Source organism: Somniosus microcephalus, chromosome 11, assembly GCF_052327205.1.
Source record: "Somniosus microcephalus isolate GS21.2 chromosome 11, FLI_Smic_1.0, whole genome shotgun sequence".
Classification (NCBI taxonomy): Eukaryota; Metazoa; Chordata; class Chondrichthyes; order Squaliformes; family Somniosidae; genus Somniosus; species Somniosus microcephalus.
The window spans coordinates 232,990,959-233,007,795 of NC_140997.1; the positions used below are offsets into that span (position 1 = coordinate 232,990,959).

Sequence of the window (16,837 nt, forward strand, 5' to 3'; positions counted from 1 at the left end):
AAAAATGAGTCTACAACAGACTCAGCCATGAGGCGAGGAAAACTCCCAGTGGGGGAGAGCTTTGGGAACCAGAGGTCCAAAGTCACCTGTTCCTCCCGAGCTCGCTACACTCACCACACGTCACATCTGAAATGGCTCGTACCCAGGCAGTAGTTCAGCTGTGGCTCAGTCCGTTTCTCTCTTGCCTCTGAGTCAGAAGGTTGTGGGTTCAAGTCCCACTCCAGAGACTTGAGCACAAAATCCAGGCTGACTCTCCAGTGCAGTACTGAGGGAGTGCTGTACTGTCGGAGGGGCAGTACTGAGGGAGCGCCACACTGTCGGAGGGGCAGTACTGAGGGAGCAGCACTGCACTGTCGGAGGGGCAGTACTGAGGGAGCGCCGCACTGTCGGAGGGGCAGTACTGAGAGAGCGCTGCACTGTCGGAGGTGCCATCTTTCGGATGAGACATTAAACCGAGGCCCCGTCTGCTCTCTCAGGTGGACGTAAAAGAACCCATGGCCGCTATTTTGAAGAAGAGCAGGGGAGCTCTCCCCGGTGTCCTGGGCCAATAATTATTCCTCAACTGACATCACTAAAACAGATTGGCCTAGAAATTCGGTGGGCTGCGCCACCAGTTAGCGCCTAAAGAGGGCACTCAGTGGCTTTAGCGCCACTGGCCACGCCTCCCGCGATAGTTAGCTGGGGCGCTAATGGCAGCGTTAGCCTGTTGCGCTGCGCCGCCACTGATGACGTCATCGGTGTGCGCAGCGCCCCGTTACCACCCCGATCGCGATATTTGTTAGCGTGCGCCTCTGTAACGCCATTCGCAAATCGCGCCCGGTTCACGGGGCCTACCTGTGGTGGCAGTGGCGCAAATTAAGGTGGAGGTGTGGGGCGGCCATTTTTTTCGGTGGCCGCCTGCCAGCACCTCGGTCCCCGGCCTCCTGATCCCCCCCGCCCCGGGCAGTGCCGGCTGTGTCCCGAGAGTGCTGGGCTCTTTTGCCGGCACTCGCGATTGCTCATCGCGCTGGTGCTCATCGCGCTGGTGCAGGCCCCTCCCCCTTAAGAAGGGCAGCAAGGCCTGCAGTACCGCAGTGCGCCGTGCCGCAGCATGTGGCGCTGCGGCACGTTGCGCTGCGATATTCAGTTTCAGCACCCTAAGGGGGACGCCGGGCGCCTCAAGCAGTGCCCCGAGTTCCTCTTGGGACGTTCAAGATGAATTTCCGGCGGGCGCAACTGCTCCGATCGCAGCGGTAATTCCGACGCCCAGGCGAGCTGGGCGCCCCGTTTGCGGCTCCACCGAATTTCTCCCCCATTATCTGTACATTCATCTCATTGCTCTTTGTGGGAGCTTGCTGTGCACAGATTGGCTGCCGTGTTTGCTACATTACAACAGTGACTAAAAGTACTTTATCGCCTGTGAAGCGCTTTGGGGCGTCCTGAGTTTATAAACACATTCACACACATGAACACATACAGTAACTTACGTACAGACACATGAACACACTCACATGTTAACATATTTACACACACACGGACATTAACACGCACACACAAATACATACAAACACACACTCAAACACTCACGTACACAAAGGGGAACGAACCTCCACCCAGGAAGCAGTATTGGAGACCAGCTTCAGTTCCGCACAGTTGCCCTGGCTAAGGTCTCACCTGAATAAAATCCAAGCCCCAAAAATTCTCCCGATAGCGCCTGGTGAACACACGTAGGAACAGGAGGAGGCCATTCAGCCCCTCGAGCCTGTTCCACCATTCAGTGAGCTCATGGCCGGTCTGTATCTTAACTCCATCCACCCACCTTGGCTCCATATCCCTTAATACCCTTGTCTAGCAAAAATCTATCGATCTCAGATTTAAAATAATTAACTGAGCCCCAGCATCGACTGCTTCTTGTGGGAGAGGGTTCCACACTTCTACCACCCTTTGTGTAAAGAAGTGTTTCCTAACTTCTCTCCTGAATGGCCTGGCTCTGATTTTAAGGTGATGCCCCCTTGTCCTGGACTGCACCCACCAGTGGAAAAAGTTTCTCTCTATCTACCCTCTCAATTCTTTCCAAATTCCTAAAAAATTCAATCAAATCCCCCCTTAACCTTCTACATTCCAGGGAATACAAACCGAGTTTATGTAATCTCTGCTCACAATCTAACCCTTGGAGACCTGGTCACATTCTGGTGAATCTACACTGCGCTCCTTCCAAGGCCAATAGATCCTTTCTAATTGCAGCTTTCGTTTACCACAGTTGCTGTGGCTAATACCTCACCTCAATAAAATCTAAACCCCAAAATTTCTCTCTCACGCTTTCCACGTGTTCCACTCCAAACGGGTGCATTGTCCGCACTTGGGAACCCTGGGGCCGAGCTGCCAATGTGGTGCAGCCTCCTACCTACCGCCCCACCACCCGACCTCGCACCCCTTTCTCTGGCAGTTCTTCGCCCTGGGAATAGGAGGCGGACTTGGGGCACTGCAGCAGGCAATCTCAGGAGTGTTTGATGGGACAGTGTAGAGGGAGCTTTACTCTGTATCTAACCCATGCTGTACCTGCCCCGGGAGTGTTTGATGGGACAGTGTAGAGGGAGCTTTACTCTGTATCTAACCCGTGCTGTACCTGCCCTGGGAGTGTTTGATGGGACAGTGTAGAGGGAGCTTTACTCTGTATCTAACCCGTGCTGTACCTGCCCTGGGAGTGTTTGATGGGACAGTGTAGAGGGAGCTTTACTCTGTATCTAACCCGTGCTGTACCTGCCCTGGGAGTGCTTGATGGGACAGTGTAGAGGGAGCTTTACTCTGTATCTAACCCGCGCTGTACCTGCCCTGAGAGTGTTTGATGGGACAGTGCAGAGGGAGCTTTACTCTGTATCTAACCCGCGCTGTACCTGCCCTGAGAGTGTTTGATGGGACAGTGTAGAGGGAGCTTTACTCTGTATCTAACCTGTGCTGTACCTGCCCTGGGAGTGTTTGATGGGACAGTGCAGAGGGAGCTTTACTCTGTATCTAACCCGCGCTGTACCTGCCCTGAGAGTGTTTGATGGGACAGTGTAGAGGGGGCTTTACTCTGTATCTAACCTGTGCTGTACCTGCCCTGGGAGTGTTTGATGGGACAGTGCAGAGGGAGCTTTACTCTGTATCTAACCCGTGCTGTACCTGCCCTGGGAGTGTTTGATGGGACAGTGTAGAGGGAGTAAAGCTCCCCCCACTGCTCTACTTTTCTTGTCATCCTGGTTGTGTTCTAGGCTGATGCCAGCAGTAAGAGGCTTTGATGGTTGTTGCATTTTGCCATTTACGCCTATCTCGCTGGGGTTTTCGTCCTCCCCACGGCTCTGAGTTCTGGTTCATTTTCTCTCCGGCAGGTTTGAAGCTCGACTGCTTTATGATGGGAAAACAACAATGGAGGAAGAGCGGGCCCCTCTTCCCAATTAGAAAGGTATTGTCCATTGCAGCCACTAGGAGTGGTCCCATCATCCATGGTATCTTCGGTGAACACTTGGTGCAGACGGCTATTTCCATTTGGAAACGTGTCAGCTGTGGCTCAGTGGGTCGCACACTCACGTCCGAGTCAGAAGGTCGTGGGTTCAAGTCCCACTCCAGAGACCTGAGCCCAAAAATCCAGGCCGACTCTCCCAGTGCCAGTACTGAGGGAGCGCCGCACTGTCGGAGGGGCATTACTGAGGGAGTGCCGCACTGTCGGAGGGACAGTACTGAGGGCGCGCCGCACTGTCGGAGGGGCAGTACTGAGGGAGCGTTGCACTGTCGGAGGGGCAGTACTGAGGGAGCGTTGCACTGTCGGAGGGGCAGTACTGAGGGAGCGCCGCACTGTCGGAGGGGCAGTACTGAGGGAGCGCCGCACTGTCGGAGGGGCATTACTGAGGGAGTGCCGCACTGTCTGAGGGAGTGCCGCACTGTCGGAGGGACAGTACTGAGGGCGCGCCGCACTGTCGGAGGGGCAGTACTGAGGGAGCGCCGCACTGTCGGAGGGGCAGTACTGAGGGAGCGCCGCACTGTCGGAGGGGCAGTACTGAGGGAGCGCCGCACTGTCGGAGGGGCAGTACTGAGGGAGCGCCGCACTGTCGGAGGGACAGTACTGAGGGAGCGCCGCACTGTCGGAGGGGCAGTACTGAGGGAGCGCCGCACTGTCGGAGGGGCAGTACTGAGGGAGCACCGCACTGTCGGAGGGGCAGTACTGAGGGAGCGCCGCACTGTCGGAGGGGCAGTACTGAGGGAGCGCCGCACTGTCGGAGGGACAGTACTGAGGGAGCGCGGCACTGTCGGAGGGGCAGTACTGAGGGAGCGCGGCACTGTCGGAGGGGCAGTACTGAGGGAGCGCGGCACTGTCGGAGGGGCAGTACTGAGGGAACGCCGCACTGTCGGAGGGGCAGTACTGAGGGAGCGCCGCACTGTCAGAGGGGCAGTACTGAGGGAGTGCCGCACTGTCGGAGCGGCAGTACTGAAGGAGTGTCGCACTGTCGGAGGGGCAGTACTGAGGGAGTGCTGCACTGTCGGAGGTGCCGTCTTTCGGATGAGACGTTAAACCGAGGCCCCGTTTGCCCTCTCAGGTGGATGTAAAAGATCGCACAGCCGCTATTGGAGGAAGAGCAGGGGAGTTCTCCCCGGTGTCCTGGGGCCAATATTTATCCCTCAATCAACATCGCTAAAACAGATAATCTGGTCTTTATCACATTGCTGTTTGTGGGATCTTGTGTGTAAATTGGCTGCCCCGTTTCCTACATTACAACAGTGACTACACTTCAAAAATACTTCATTGGCTGTGAAGCGTTTTGGGATGTCCTGAGGTGGTGAAAGGCGCTACATAAATGCAAGTCTTTCTCCAACAAGCTCTGGCAGGATGTGCACTCGACACTGGGGTTCAGGAAGGGCTAAAGAAGCACGCGGGGTGAAAGGTGGAGCTGCTTCCCAACGGTTCTGTTGACAAAGGGACTGCCGGTGTGGTACTGGTCCCCCACGGACCTGGAAAAGCCACAGTTGAATCCGCAGTTTACGCTCATTTAGCCGGAACAATGGGGGACACAAAGTCAGGAGAGGGGAATATGGAGAAAAAACTTGCAAGGGATGTCAAAGCTAAGATTAAAAAAGTTTTTAGAAATGCGTGAAGAGAAAGAGAGCGGTAAAGGAGAATGTTGTGCCATTAAAGACTGATGCAGAAGATTATAATGGATATTAAGGAAATGGCAGACTTGTTCAGTGAGCATTTTCTAATTGTTTTCACAGTGGAGGAAGAGGACAAAGTTCCAGAAGTACAAGTTAACTTAAATACAGGTCAAGGGGAGGAAGTTAGTGGATTTAATATATGTAATTTTAAAAAAGGCAATGGAGAAAATAATGGGACTTAAGATAGTTAAATCTCCAGGACCTGATGGTTTCCACACTAAAAGAAATAGGTGAAAAAATTGCGGATGTGTCAGTCATAATTTTCCAAAGCTCTCTGGGTTCGGGAATTGTGCCTTTGGATCAGAAAATACCACCCCATTATTTAAAAAAGAGGGAGAAACCAGGTAGCGACAGACCCGTCCGTTTAACATCAGTTGAGGGGAGGTTCCTGGAATCAATCCTTAGGGACTGAGTGACTGAGCACTTAGACAGGAATCAGCTGATCACAGAGAATCAGTCTGGATTTGGGGTGGGTAGGTCATGTCTGACTAATCTAGTTGAATTGTTTTGAGGAGGTCACTAGCCTGGTGGATAGGGGAGTGTCGATGGATGTTGTTTATATGGACTTCCAGAAGGTATTTGAAAAGGTTCCGCACAAGAGGTTATTAGCAACAGATTATTAGCAATAATTAGAGCGCGTGGAATTGGAAGTAACCTTTGTGAGATTGGTTGATAATAGGAGACAGAGAGTGGGGATAAAGGGAACGTTCTCTGATTGGTGGGATGTGACGAGTGGTGTTCCCCAGGGATCTGTTCTGGGACCTCAACTTTTCACCATATTCATCAATGACTTGGATGAAGGAATCGAGAGTTGTTTATCCAAGTTTGCAGATGACACTGAGTTAGGAGACGCAGGACAGGCTTTTAGGCTTTTAACATACAATTTTACATATTATAGTTATACAAAAATGTTTTACCAAATCATACAAATGCACCCTATCCTACAGTAGATGGGAGCAGGAAGTTACAGAGGGACGTAGACAGACTAAGCGAGCGGGCAAAACTGTGGCAGATGGAGTTCAATGTGGGGAAGTGCGAGGTGGACTGAGATCTGAGAAAGAAAATCGGAATATCTTCCTAATGGTGAGAGACGAGGAGGTGTGGAGGAGCAAAGGGGTTTCAGTGTCCATGTACACACATCACTAAAAGCCAGTGCACAGGTGCAAAAAGTAACCAGAAAGGCTAATGGAATGTTGGCCATTATCTCCAGGAGTCATAGAGTTATACAGCACAGAAAGAGGCCCTTCGGCCCATCGCATCCGCGCCGGCCATCAATCCCTGTCTAATCTAATCCCATTTTCCAGCATTTGGTCCATAGCCTTGTATGCTATGGCATTTCAAGTGCTCATCCAAATGCTTCTTGAATGTTGTGAGGGTTCCTGCCTCTACCACCCTTTCAGGTAGTGAGTTCCAGATTCCAACCACCCTCTGGGTGAAAAAGTTCTTCCTCAAATCCCCTCTAAACCTCCTGCCCCTTACCTTGAATCTATGCCCCCTTGTTATTGACCCCTCTACTAAGGGAAAAAGTTCCTTTCTATCTACCCTATCTATGCCCCTCATAATTTTGTACATCTCAATCAGGTCCCCCCTCAGCCTTCTCTGCTCCAAGGAAAACAACCCCAGCCTGTCCAGTCTTTCTTCATAGCTGAAGCACTCCAGCCCAGGTAACATCCTGGTGAATCTCCTCTGCACCCTCTCCAAAGCAATCACATCCTTTCTATACTGTGGCGACCAGAACTGCACACAGTATTCCAGCTGTGGCCTAACCAGCATTTTGTACAGCTCCATCATAACCTCCCTGCTCTTGCCTTCATTAGCCGAGGCATAGAATATAAGTATCCCATATGCCTTTTTAACCACCTTATCCACCTGTTCTGCCTTCAGGGATCTATGTACATGCACACCAAGGTCCCTCTGATCCTCTGTCTTTCCTAGGGTCTTACCATTCATTGTGTATTCCCTTGCCTTGTTAGTCCCTCCAAAATGCATCACCTCACACTTTTCAGGGTTAAATTCCATTTGCCACTGTTCTGCCCATCTGACCAACCCATCTATATCGTCCTGCAGACTGAGGCTACCCTCCTCGCTATTTACCACCCCACCAATTTTCATGTCATCTGCAAACTTACTGATCATACCTTTTACATTCACATCCAAATCATTAATGTAGACCACAAACAGCAAGGGACCCAGCACCGATTCCTGCGGTACCCCACTGGACACAGGCTTCCAGTCACAAAAACAACCTTCGACCATTACCCTCTGCCTTCTGCCACTAAGCCAGTTTTGTATCCAATGTGCCAAGGCACCCTGGATCCCATGGGCTCTTACCTTCTTGACCAGTCTCCTATGCGGGACTTTATCGAAAGCCTTACTGAAATCCATGTATACCACATCCACTGCACTACCCTCATCCACACACCTAGTCACCCCCTCGAAAAATTCAATCAAATTGGTCAGACATGATCTTCCCTTGACAAAGCCATGCTGACTATCCCTGATTAATCCTTGCCTCTCCAAGTGGAGACTAATTCTGCCCTCAGAATTTTTTCCAATAATTTCCCTACCACTGATGTTAGGCTCACTGGCCTGTAATTCCCTGGTTTATCCCTAATACCCTTCTTGAATAATGGTACTACGTTAGCTGTTCTCCAGTCCTCTGGCACATCCCCTGTGGCCAGAGAGGTTCTGAAAATTTGTGTCAGAGCCCCTGCAATCTCCTCCTTTGCCTCACACAGCAGCCTGGGATACATCTCTTCCGGGCCTGGGGATTTATCCACTTTTAAGCCTGCTAAAACCGCTAGTACCTCCTCCCTCTCGATGCTAATATGTTCAAGTATATCACAGTCCCCCTGCCCGATTTCTATGTCTACATCATCCTTCTCCATAGTGAACACAGATGCAAAAAATTCATTTAAAACCCCACCTACATCTTCTGGCTCCACACACAGATTGCCACTTTGGTCCCTAATGGGCCCTACTCTTTCCCTAGTTATCCTCTTGCCCTTAATATACTTATAAAACACCTTTAGGATTTTCCTTTATTTTGCTCGCCAGTGTTATTTCATGGCCCCTCCTCGCTCTCCTAATTTCTTTCTTAAGTATCCCCCTGCACTTTTTATACTCCTCTAGGGCTTCCTCTGTCTTTAGTCCTTTGTATCTGCCAAAAGCCCCTCTTTTTTTCCTAATCCATTCTCGTATATCCCTTGACATCCAAGGTTCCCTGGGCTTGTTGGTCCCACTCTTGACCTTTACGGGAATATGTTGCCATTGTACTCTCTCAATTTCCTTTCTGAAAGACTCCCATTGCTCTGATGTGGATTTTCCTACAAGTAGCTGATCCCAGTCCACTTTGGCCAGATCCTGCCTTATCATATTAAAATCAGCCTTCCCCCAATTTAGAACCTTTATTTCCGGTCCATCTCTGTCCTTTTCCATGACTACCTTAAATCTCACCGAATTATGGTCACTGTCACCAAAGTGCTCGCCTACTAACACTTCTTCCACTTGGCCGGCCACATTCCCTAGAATTAGGTCCAGTACTGCCCCCTCTCTTGTAGGACTTTCTACATGCTGGCTCAAAAAGCTCTCCTGGATGCACTTTAAGAATTCTGCACCCTCTAAGCCTTTCACACTCTGACTATCCCAGTTAATATTGGGGAAGTTGAAATCCCCCACTATTATTACCCTATTATTTGCACATTTCTCTGAGATTTGCCTACATATCTGTTCCTCTATCTCCCCCTGACTGTTTGGAGGCCTATAGTATGCTCCCAGCAAAGTGCTTGCCCCCTTTTTGTTTTTAAGTTCTACCCATTTGGCCTCATTAGAGGAACCTGTTAATATATCATCCCTCCTTACAGCAGTAATTGACTCCTTAATTAATATTGCGACACCCCCTCCTCTTTTACCCCCCCCTCTGTCTCGTCTGAAGATTCTATACCCCGGAATATTGAGCTGCCAGTCTTGCCCCTCCCTCAACCATGTCTCCGTGATAGCAACAATATTCATACTCCCATGTGTTCATCAACACCTTCAGTTCATCCACCTTATTCGCAAGACTCCTTGCATTAAAATAAATGCAACCTAGCCTTGCCCTACTCCCTTGTGCCGTTACATATTTGCTCTGCCTTCCAAGCTGACTTGTTTTTTCCTCTATATTTGGCTGTACATCACCCCCTATTATAGCTCCACTCTGTATCCCATCCCCCTGCCAAGTTAGTTTAAACCCCCCCCCCCCCCCCAACAGTGCTAGCAAACCTCCCCGCAAGGATATTTGTCCCATTCTGGTTCAGGTGCAACCCGTCCGACTTGTACAAGTCCCACCTTCCCCAGAAGCAGACCCAGTGATCCAGGAAACTAAAGCCCTCCCTCCTGCACCAACTCTTTAGCCACGCATTCATCTGCTCTATCCTGTCCTATACTCACTAGCACGTGGCACCGGGAGTAATCCAGAGATTACAACCTTTGAGGTCCTGCTCTTTAATCTGCTACCTAGTTCCTGTTATGTTCATAAATAAATAGACATTTTCATTATGAACAGCTAGCTTGAGCTAGTCACTTTATTCAGCCATGTGGACTAGTGTACAGCATCCATCTTGACTACTGCATTGTGGGTAGCCCCACTTTTAAACATACAGCTCCACCTAGTGTACCATTCTAGAATGACATGTTACTGATCATTACATCTCCCTTCCTTAGAGGTTAAACAAAATCAATATCAATCAATCATAATGACATGAACATCATCACAACAGTCAATACATTTTCAAAGCTTTACTTTATGAACTCTAAGCTTTTCATTCTTTTATTGTAGTTTTCTTTGTACTCAAAGATTAAGTCTATCAGGCTTTTTTACTTCACGTGTAGATCTTCTCAGCACAGGTAAGTCTGATGTGTTTTCATGAGAGCCTGTATGTGTATTTGTGTTAGATTGTTCTGGTGGTGAGTGACAAGATTCAGTTGCGGCATTGTCATCGATTTGCTCTTCGATAGTCTCTTGTGTTTTTAGGAGGGAACGGCGGTTCCTCCTGAGAATCTGTCCTTCCTCAGTTCTAACAGTGTATGACCTTGGTCCTACTTCCTCAAGAACTGTAGCTTTCCTGTTCCATGCATCTGGATCCTCAATCCTGACAACATCATCCCTTGTCAATGGTTTCAGAGTTTTGGATGACTTGTCATAGTATGATTTCTGTTTCAGCTTTAACAGTTGAAGTCTCTGTCTCAGTTCCTTACTCTGCTTTTCTTTTGCACAGCAGGGTAGCGTGGTGCGCAACTTGCGACCCATTAGGAGCTCAGCAGGTGAAGAACCACAGTCTAAAGGGAAGGCTCGGTAGCTCAGCAGGGCGAGATAAGGATCAGACTTGCTTTCTGTTGCTTTCTTCAGTAGCTGTTTGAGAACTTGAACACCTTTCTCTGCCTTACCATTCGACTGAGCATACAGAGGACTGGATGTGATGTGCTGAAAGTCATACTGTGCTGCAAACTGTTGCCACTCCTTACAGTTGAAGCACGGACCATTGTCGCTAACGGCAATCCTGGGAATTCCATGTCTGGCGAAGATGGATTTAACATGCATTATGACACTGCTTGCTGATGTGCTTGAGATCAGTGCCATCTCAGGATAGTTAGAATAGTAGTCAATCACTATTAGATAGTCTTTACCATTCAAATGAAAGAGGTCCATACCAACCTTTTGCCATGGTGCTGTTGGTAAGTCAGCTACTATCATTGGTTCCTTTGCTTGTTTGTTTTGGTGTTTCTGACATGTCTCACATTCGCCTATCATGTTCTCAATGTCCTTATTTATGCCAGGCCAATAAACAGTGTCTCTTGCTCTCCTTTTGCATTTTTCAATTCCGAGGTGTCCCTCATGAATCCTTTTGAGCATGTCTCGACGTAGAGCCTGTGGAATGACTATTCTGTTCTGTTTTAGTAATAGTCCACTTGCGACACTCAACTCTGACCTAATGTGAGAGTACTTTGGACAGGAACCTTTTGGCCAACCATGATGAATGTTCTCTCTTACTGTTTGTGACACTGTATCTTTTACTGTTTCTTCTGCTATTTGCTTTGATTTTGTGTCTGACACGGGCAGCGCAGCAGTGACCATACTCACATGAACATCCACGTCTTCCTCAGTAGAGCTCACATGACTCATTGTGGGTGCTCGGGATAGTGCATCTGCTAACACTATGTGTTTGCCTGGTGTGTAGATCAGTTGAAAGTCATATCTTTGCAGCTTCATCATGAGTCATTGAATCCTTGGAGACATCTCATTCAGGTTTTTTTTAATGATGGCAACCAGTGGGCAGTGGTCTGTCTCAACTGTGAAGGTGGGAAGTCCATATATGTAGCCATGGAACTTTTCTAGTCCAACTACCAAGCCTAGACATTCCTTTTCAATCTGGGTGTATCAACACTCAGAATCAGTCATAGACCTGGAGGCATAGGCAACAGGCTTCCAATCTTCACCTTCTGCTTGTAGCAAGACCGCGCCTAGGCCATCTTTTGATGCATCTGTTGACACTTTGATTCTCTTTGTTGGGTCAAAGAAGGTGAATACAGGTGTGGTTGTCAGCACTGTTTTGAGGTTCATCCACTCTTGTTCATGTCTTTCTGTCCATGCGAACTCATTTGTTTTATATGTAGCAGGTCTCGCAGACAGGCTGTCTTGGCTGACAAGTTAGGAATGAACTTTCCAATGAAGTTTATCATCCCCATGATGCGTAGCACTCCTTTTTTGTCAGTGGGTCGGGGCATTTTGAGTATGGCGTTTACTTTTTCCATATCTGGCTCTATTCCTTTACCAGATAGATTATCTCCGAGGAAAGTGACTTCCTGGACGCCAAACTGACACTTGGCTTTGTTGAGCTTCAGTCCATTCCGGCGTATGCTCTGTAGCACTTTAGTCAGTCTCTCATTGTGTTCTTTCAGTGTGGAACCCCAGATGATGATGTCATCAACATAGACCCAAACTCCTTCCAGACCTTCAATTATGTGTTCCATCGCTCTATGAAAGATTTCAGATGCAGCTATTATCCCGAAAGACATTCTGAGGAAACAATACCTGCCAAATGGTGTGTTGAAGGTACAGTATTTGGTGCTCTCTTCATCCAGTTTTAGTTGCCAAAATCCTTGTGAGGCATCAAGCTTTGTGAAGTATCTGGCACCTGACATTTCGCTGGTGATTTCTTCTCGCTTGGGAATCTAGTAGTGTTCACGTTTTATGTTTGCATTTAAGTCCTTTGGATCCATGCATACTCTTAGATCATTGTTCTTTTTCTTTACACATACCATGGAGTTAACCCAGTCTGTCGGCTCTTCGACTTTCCTGATGACTCCTCGTGTGGTCATTCTGTCCAGTTCTTTCTTGAGCCGGTCACGCAGGGGTGCTGGAACTCTCCGTGGAGCATGTACCACTGGCTGAGCATCCTCCTTTAGCTGGATCTTGTAAGTGAATGGTAGAACTCCAAATCCTTTGAACACATCCTGGAAATTACTCACTACAGAATCCACTGAGTCATCTGGTCTGCTTATGGCACAGTTTATACGGTAGACTCTCTTGACCAGTTCTAAGTCCTCACAAGCTTTGTCACCTAGTAGTGAATCAAGTCCTTCAGCCACAACAGAAACCATGAGATGATGCACTTTGTCTTTGACTGCCACTTTAAGTCTGCATACACCTAAGCTATCTATTTTCTGTCCATTATAGTTCTTCAGTAGTACTGACTTTTTCTGTATTTTGGGCTTTTCTTTCATATTTTTAATGTCACTCATACTGATTAAGTTTGCTTTTGCCCCAGTGTCTAGTTTCAATGTAACTAATGCTCCATTTACCTGCAGTGACATTATCCATTTGTCATCTTTTACTACATTAACTTTATGTTCAGCATTGTCCATTACTGAGGGCAGCACATTTTCTGTATCCTTTTCGATATTGTCACATGACACCATTCCTACAAAAAATGTCTCACTTAATTCAGTGTCCTCAATCACATTGACTTGTTGCCCTTTCTTTGTTTTTACTTTTGAAAAGCATTGTTTGGCAAAGTGATTCTTTCCATTACATTTTGTGCACATTTTCCCAAACGCTGGGCATTGTCGTGACTGGTGTTTGTAACCACAGCGTTTACAATTAAAAATTCCTTCCTCTGATTGCTTTTCATTTCTATTCTGCCCACGTTTCTTCCCCTTGTAGGACACAGCACCGATAGCAGCACTATCACTTACTACAATCGCATTATTATTAATTTCACTGAAAGTCTTCGTGTGCTTTTGAGCTAGCTCACTGGCATGGCATATTTTCACAGCATTCTCCAATGTTAGTTCGGTTTCTCTCAACAGACGTTCCCTGACCTTTTTATCATGAGTACCAAACACAATCTGGTCACGAATCATGGATGATTTCAGTTCAGAGAAATTACATGTCTGTGCTTTCAGTTTCAGATCAGTCACAAAGCTATCAAAAGTCTCATTTTGCTGCTGTGTCCGTGAACGGAACACGTACCTCTCATAGGTCTCGTTCTTTTTGGGAGAACAATGTGTATCAAACTTCTTTAGCACATCATCCATCTTTTCTCTGTCCTCCTCTTGATCAAATATAAACGTATTAAATACCTCTATCACCTATGGACCTGCAACCGTGAGCAACAACGCTATTTTCCTTGCGTCTGGCATCGTACCGAACCCGATGGCAGCAATGTAGAGTTCGAATTGTTGTTTGAAAGTCCGCCAATTGCAGTCGACATTCCCCGTGAGTTTCAAACCCTCCGGTGGCTTCAAATTCTCCTTGTCGCGTTTCACAATATTCAGCAGATTTTACCACTTCTGGTACCATGTTATGTTCATAAATAAATAGACATTTTCATTATGAACAACTAGCTTGAGCTAGTCACTTTATTCAGCCATGTGGACTAGTGTACAGCATCCATCTTGACTACTGCATTGTGGGTAGCCCCACTCCTAAACATACAGCTCCACCTAGTGTACCATTCTAGAATGACATGTTACTGATCATTACAGCTCCCTAAATTCTTGCTGCAGGACCTCCTCCCTCTTCCTACCCATGTCGTTGGTCCCAATGTGAACCACGACCTCTGACTGTTCACCCTCCCCCTTCAGAATGCCCTGCAGCCATTCAGTGACATCCTTGACCCTGGCGCCAGGGAGGCAACAAACCATCCTGGAGTCACGTCTACTGCCACAGAAACACCTATCTGTTCCCCTTACGATAGAATCCCCTACCACTATTGTTCTCCCACTCTTTTTCCTCCCTTCCTGAGCAGCAGAAGCACCCTCGGTGCCAGGAAGTTGGCTGCTGCTGCCTTCCCCTGGTAAGTCATCCCCCTCAACAGTATCCAAATCAGTATACCTGTTTGAGAGGGGAATGGCCACAGGGGTCCCCTGCACTACCTGCCTGCTTCTACTGCTCCGCCTGATGGTCACCCATTTCCCTTCTGCCTGTGCAGCCCTTACCTGCGGTGTGACCAACTCACTAAATGTGTTATGCACGACCCTCTCAGCATCGCGAATGCTCCAAAACTCATCCATCCGCAGCTCCAGTGCCTCAATGCGGTCTACTAGTAGCTGCAGCTGGATACATTTCCGGCACACATGGTCGTCAGGGACACCGGCAGTGTCCCTGAATTCCCACATAACGCAGGAGTTGGACCTCAAAGTGAGGAAGTGATGCTTCAGTTGTTCAGAGCTCTGGTCAGACCCCCTCTGGAGTAACTGGGTTCAGTTCTGGGCCCCGCCCCTCAGGAAGGATCTATCGGCCTTGGAGGGGGAGCAGCGCAGATTCACCAGAATGATACCGGGGCTAAAAGAGTTAAATTATGAGATAAAAACAGAAAATGCTGGAAATACTCAGCAGGTCAGGCAGCACCTGCGGAGCGAGAAACAGAGTTAACGTTTCAGGTCGATGACCCGTCGTCAGAAGTGGAAAAAGCTGGAGATGGAACAGATTTTTAAGCAAGTGTAGGGGCTGGGAAAGGGGGGAGGGGAGGAAAGAACAAAAGGGAAGGTCTGTGATAGGATGGAAGGCAGGAGAAATTAAATGACAAAAGGGATGATGGTGCAAGGCAAAAGGAGAGGGTAATGGGACAAGTTAATAATGAAAAGATGGCTCTACATGAAGTGTAAATGGCACTGGCAGAATGATCGACAGCTGCCATGTGAGAGAGAGAGAGAGAAATAAATAAATGGAAAAAAAGATAGGGGCAGAGGTTATGGTCTGAAATTGTTGAACTCTGTTGAGCCCAGAAGGCTGTAAAGTGCCTAATCGAAAGATGAGGTGCTGTTCCTCGAGCTTACGCTGAGCTTCGTTGGAACAGTGTAAGAGGCCGAGGACGCAGATGTCAGAGTGGGAATGGAGCGGAGAAGGGGGCAAGCTATTGACTTGGATAGAGAACTGGTTGGCAGACAGAAAGCAAAGAGTTGGAATAAACGGGTCTTTTTCCGAGTGGCAGGCAGTGACTAGTGGGGTACCGCAGGGATCGGTCCTTGGACTCCAGCTATTCACAATATATATTAATGATCTAGACGAGGGAACTAGGTGTAATATCTCCAAATTTGCAGACGACACAAAGCTGGGTGGGCGTGTGTGCTGTGAGGAGGATGCCGAGAAACTACAGGATGATTTGGACAGGTTGGGTGATTGGACAGAAGCATGGCAGATGCAATATAACGTGGATAAATGTGAGGTTATCCACTTTGGTGGCAAAAACAGGAAGGCAGATTATTATCTCAATGGCAATAGATTGGGAAAAGGGGAAGTGCAAAGAGACCTGGGTGTCCTTGTGCACCAGTCGCTGAAGGTAAGCATGCAGGTGCAGCAGGCGGTTAAGAAGGCAAATGGTATGTTGGCCTTCGTAGCGAGAGGGTTTGAGTACAGGAACAAGGATGTCTTGCTGCAGTTGTACAGGGCCTTGGTGAGACCACACCTTGAGTATTGTGTGCAGTTTTGGTCGCCTTATCTGAGGAAGGATGTTCTTGCCATGGAAGGAGTTCAGCGAAGATTCACCAGGCTGATACCTGGGATGGCAGGAATGACATATGAGGAGAGATTGGGTTGATTGAGCTTATACTCACTGGAGTTTAGAAGAATGAGAGGGGATCTCATTGAAACTTATAAAATTCTGACAGGACTAGATGCAGGAAGGATGTTCCCGATGGTCGGGGAGTCCAGAACCAGGGGTCTCAGTCTAAGGATAAGGGGTAAGCCATTTAGGACAGAAATGAGGAGGAATTTCTTCACCCAGAGAGTGGTGAACCTGTGGAATTCTCTACCACAGAAGGCAGTAGAGGCCAATTCATTAAATATATTCAAGAAGGAGTTGGATATATTTCTTAAGGCTAAAGGGATCAAGAGATATGGGGAGAAAGCAGGGACCGGGTACTGAATTTGGATGATCAGCCATGATCGCATTGAATGGCGGAGCAGGCTCGAGGGGCCGAATGGCCTACTCCTGCTCCTATCTTCTATGTTTCTATGAGAATTAAAGTGACAGGCGACCGGAAGCATGGGGTTCCCCCTTACGGACTGAACGGAGGTGTTCCACAAAGCGGTCACCCAATCTGCGTTTGGTCTCCCCAATGTAGAGGAGACCACATCGTGAGCAGTGAATACAGTATACTAAATTGCAAGAAGTACAAGTAAATTTTCACCTGG

At 48.1% G+C, this 16,837-nt stretch overlaps 1 protein-coding gene across 1 annotated transcript in view; it reads left to right on the forward strand.

Annotated features, from left to right (window-relative positions):
• The window catches only part of LOC147111338 (uncharacterized), a 161,454-nt gene that overhangs the window by 74,399 nt on the left and 70,218 nt on the right, over positions 1-16,837 (forward strand). Inside the window, exon 24 of the mRNA XM_086000011.1 lies at positions 3,348-3,421. Within this exon, the coding sequence (XP_085856137.1) occupies positions 3,348-3,421 (74 nt within the window). The remainder of the gene's footprint in view (positions 1-3,347; positions 3,422-16,837) is intronic.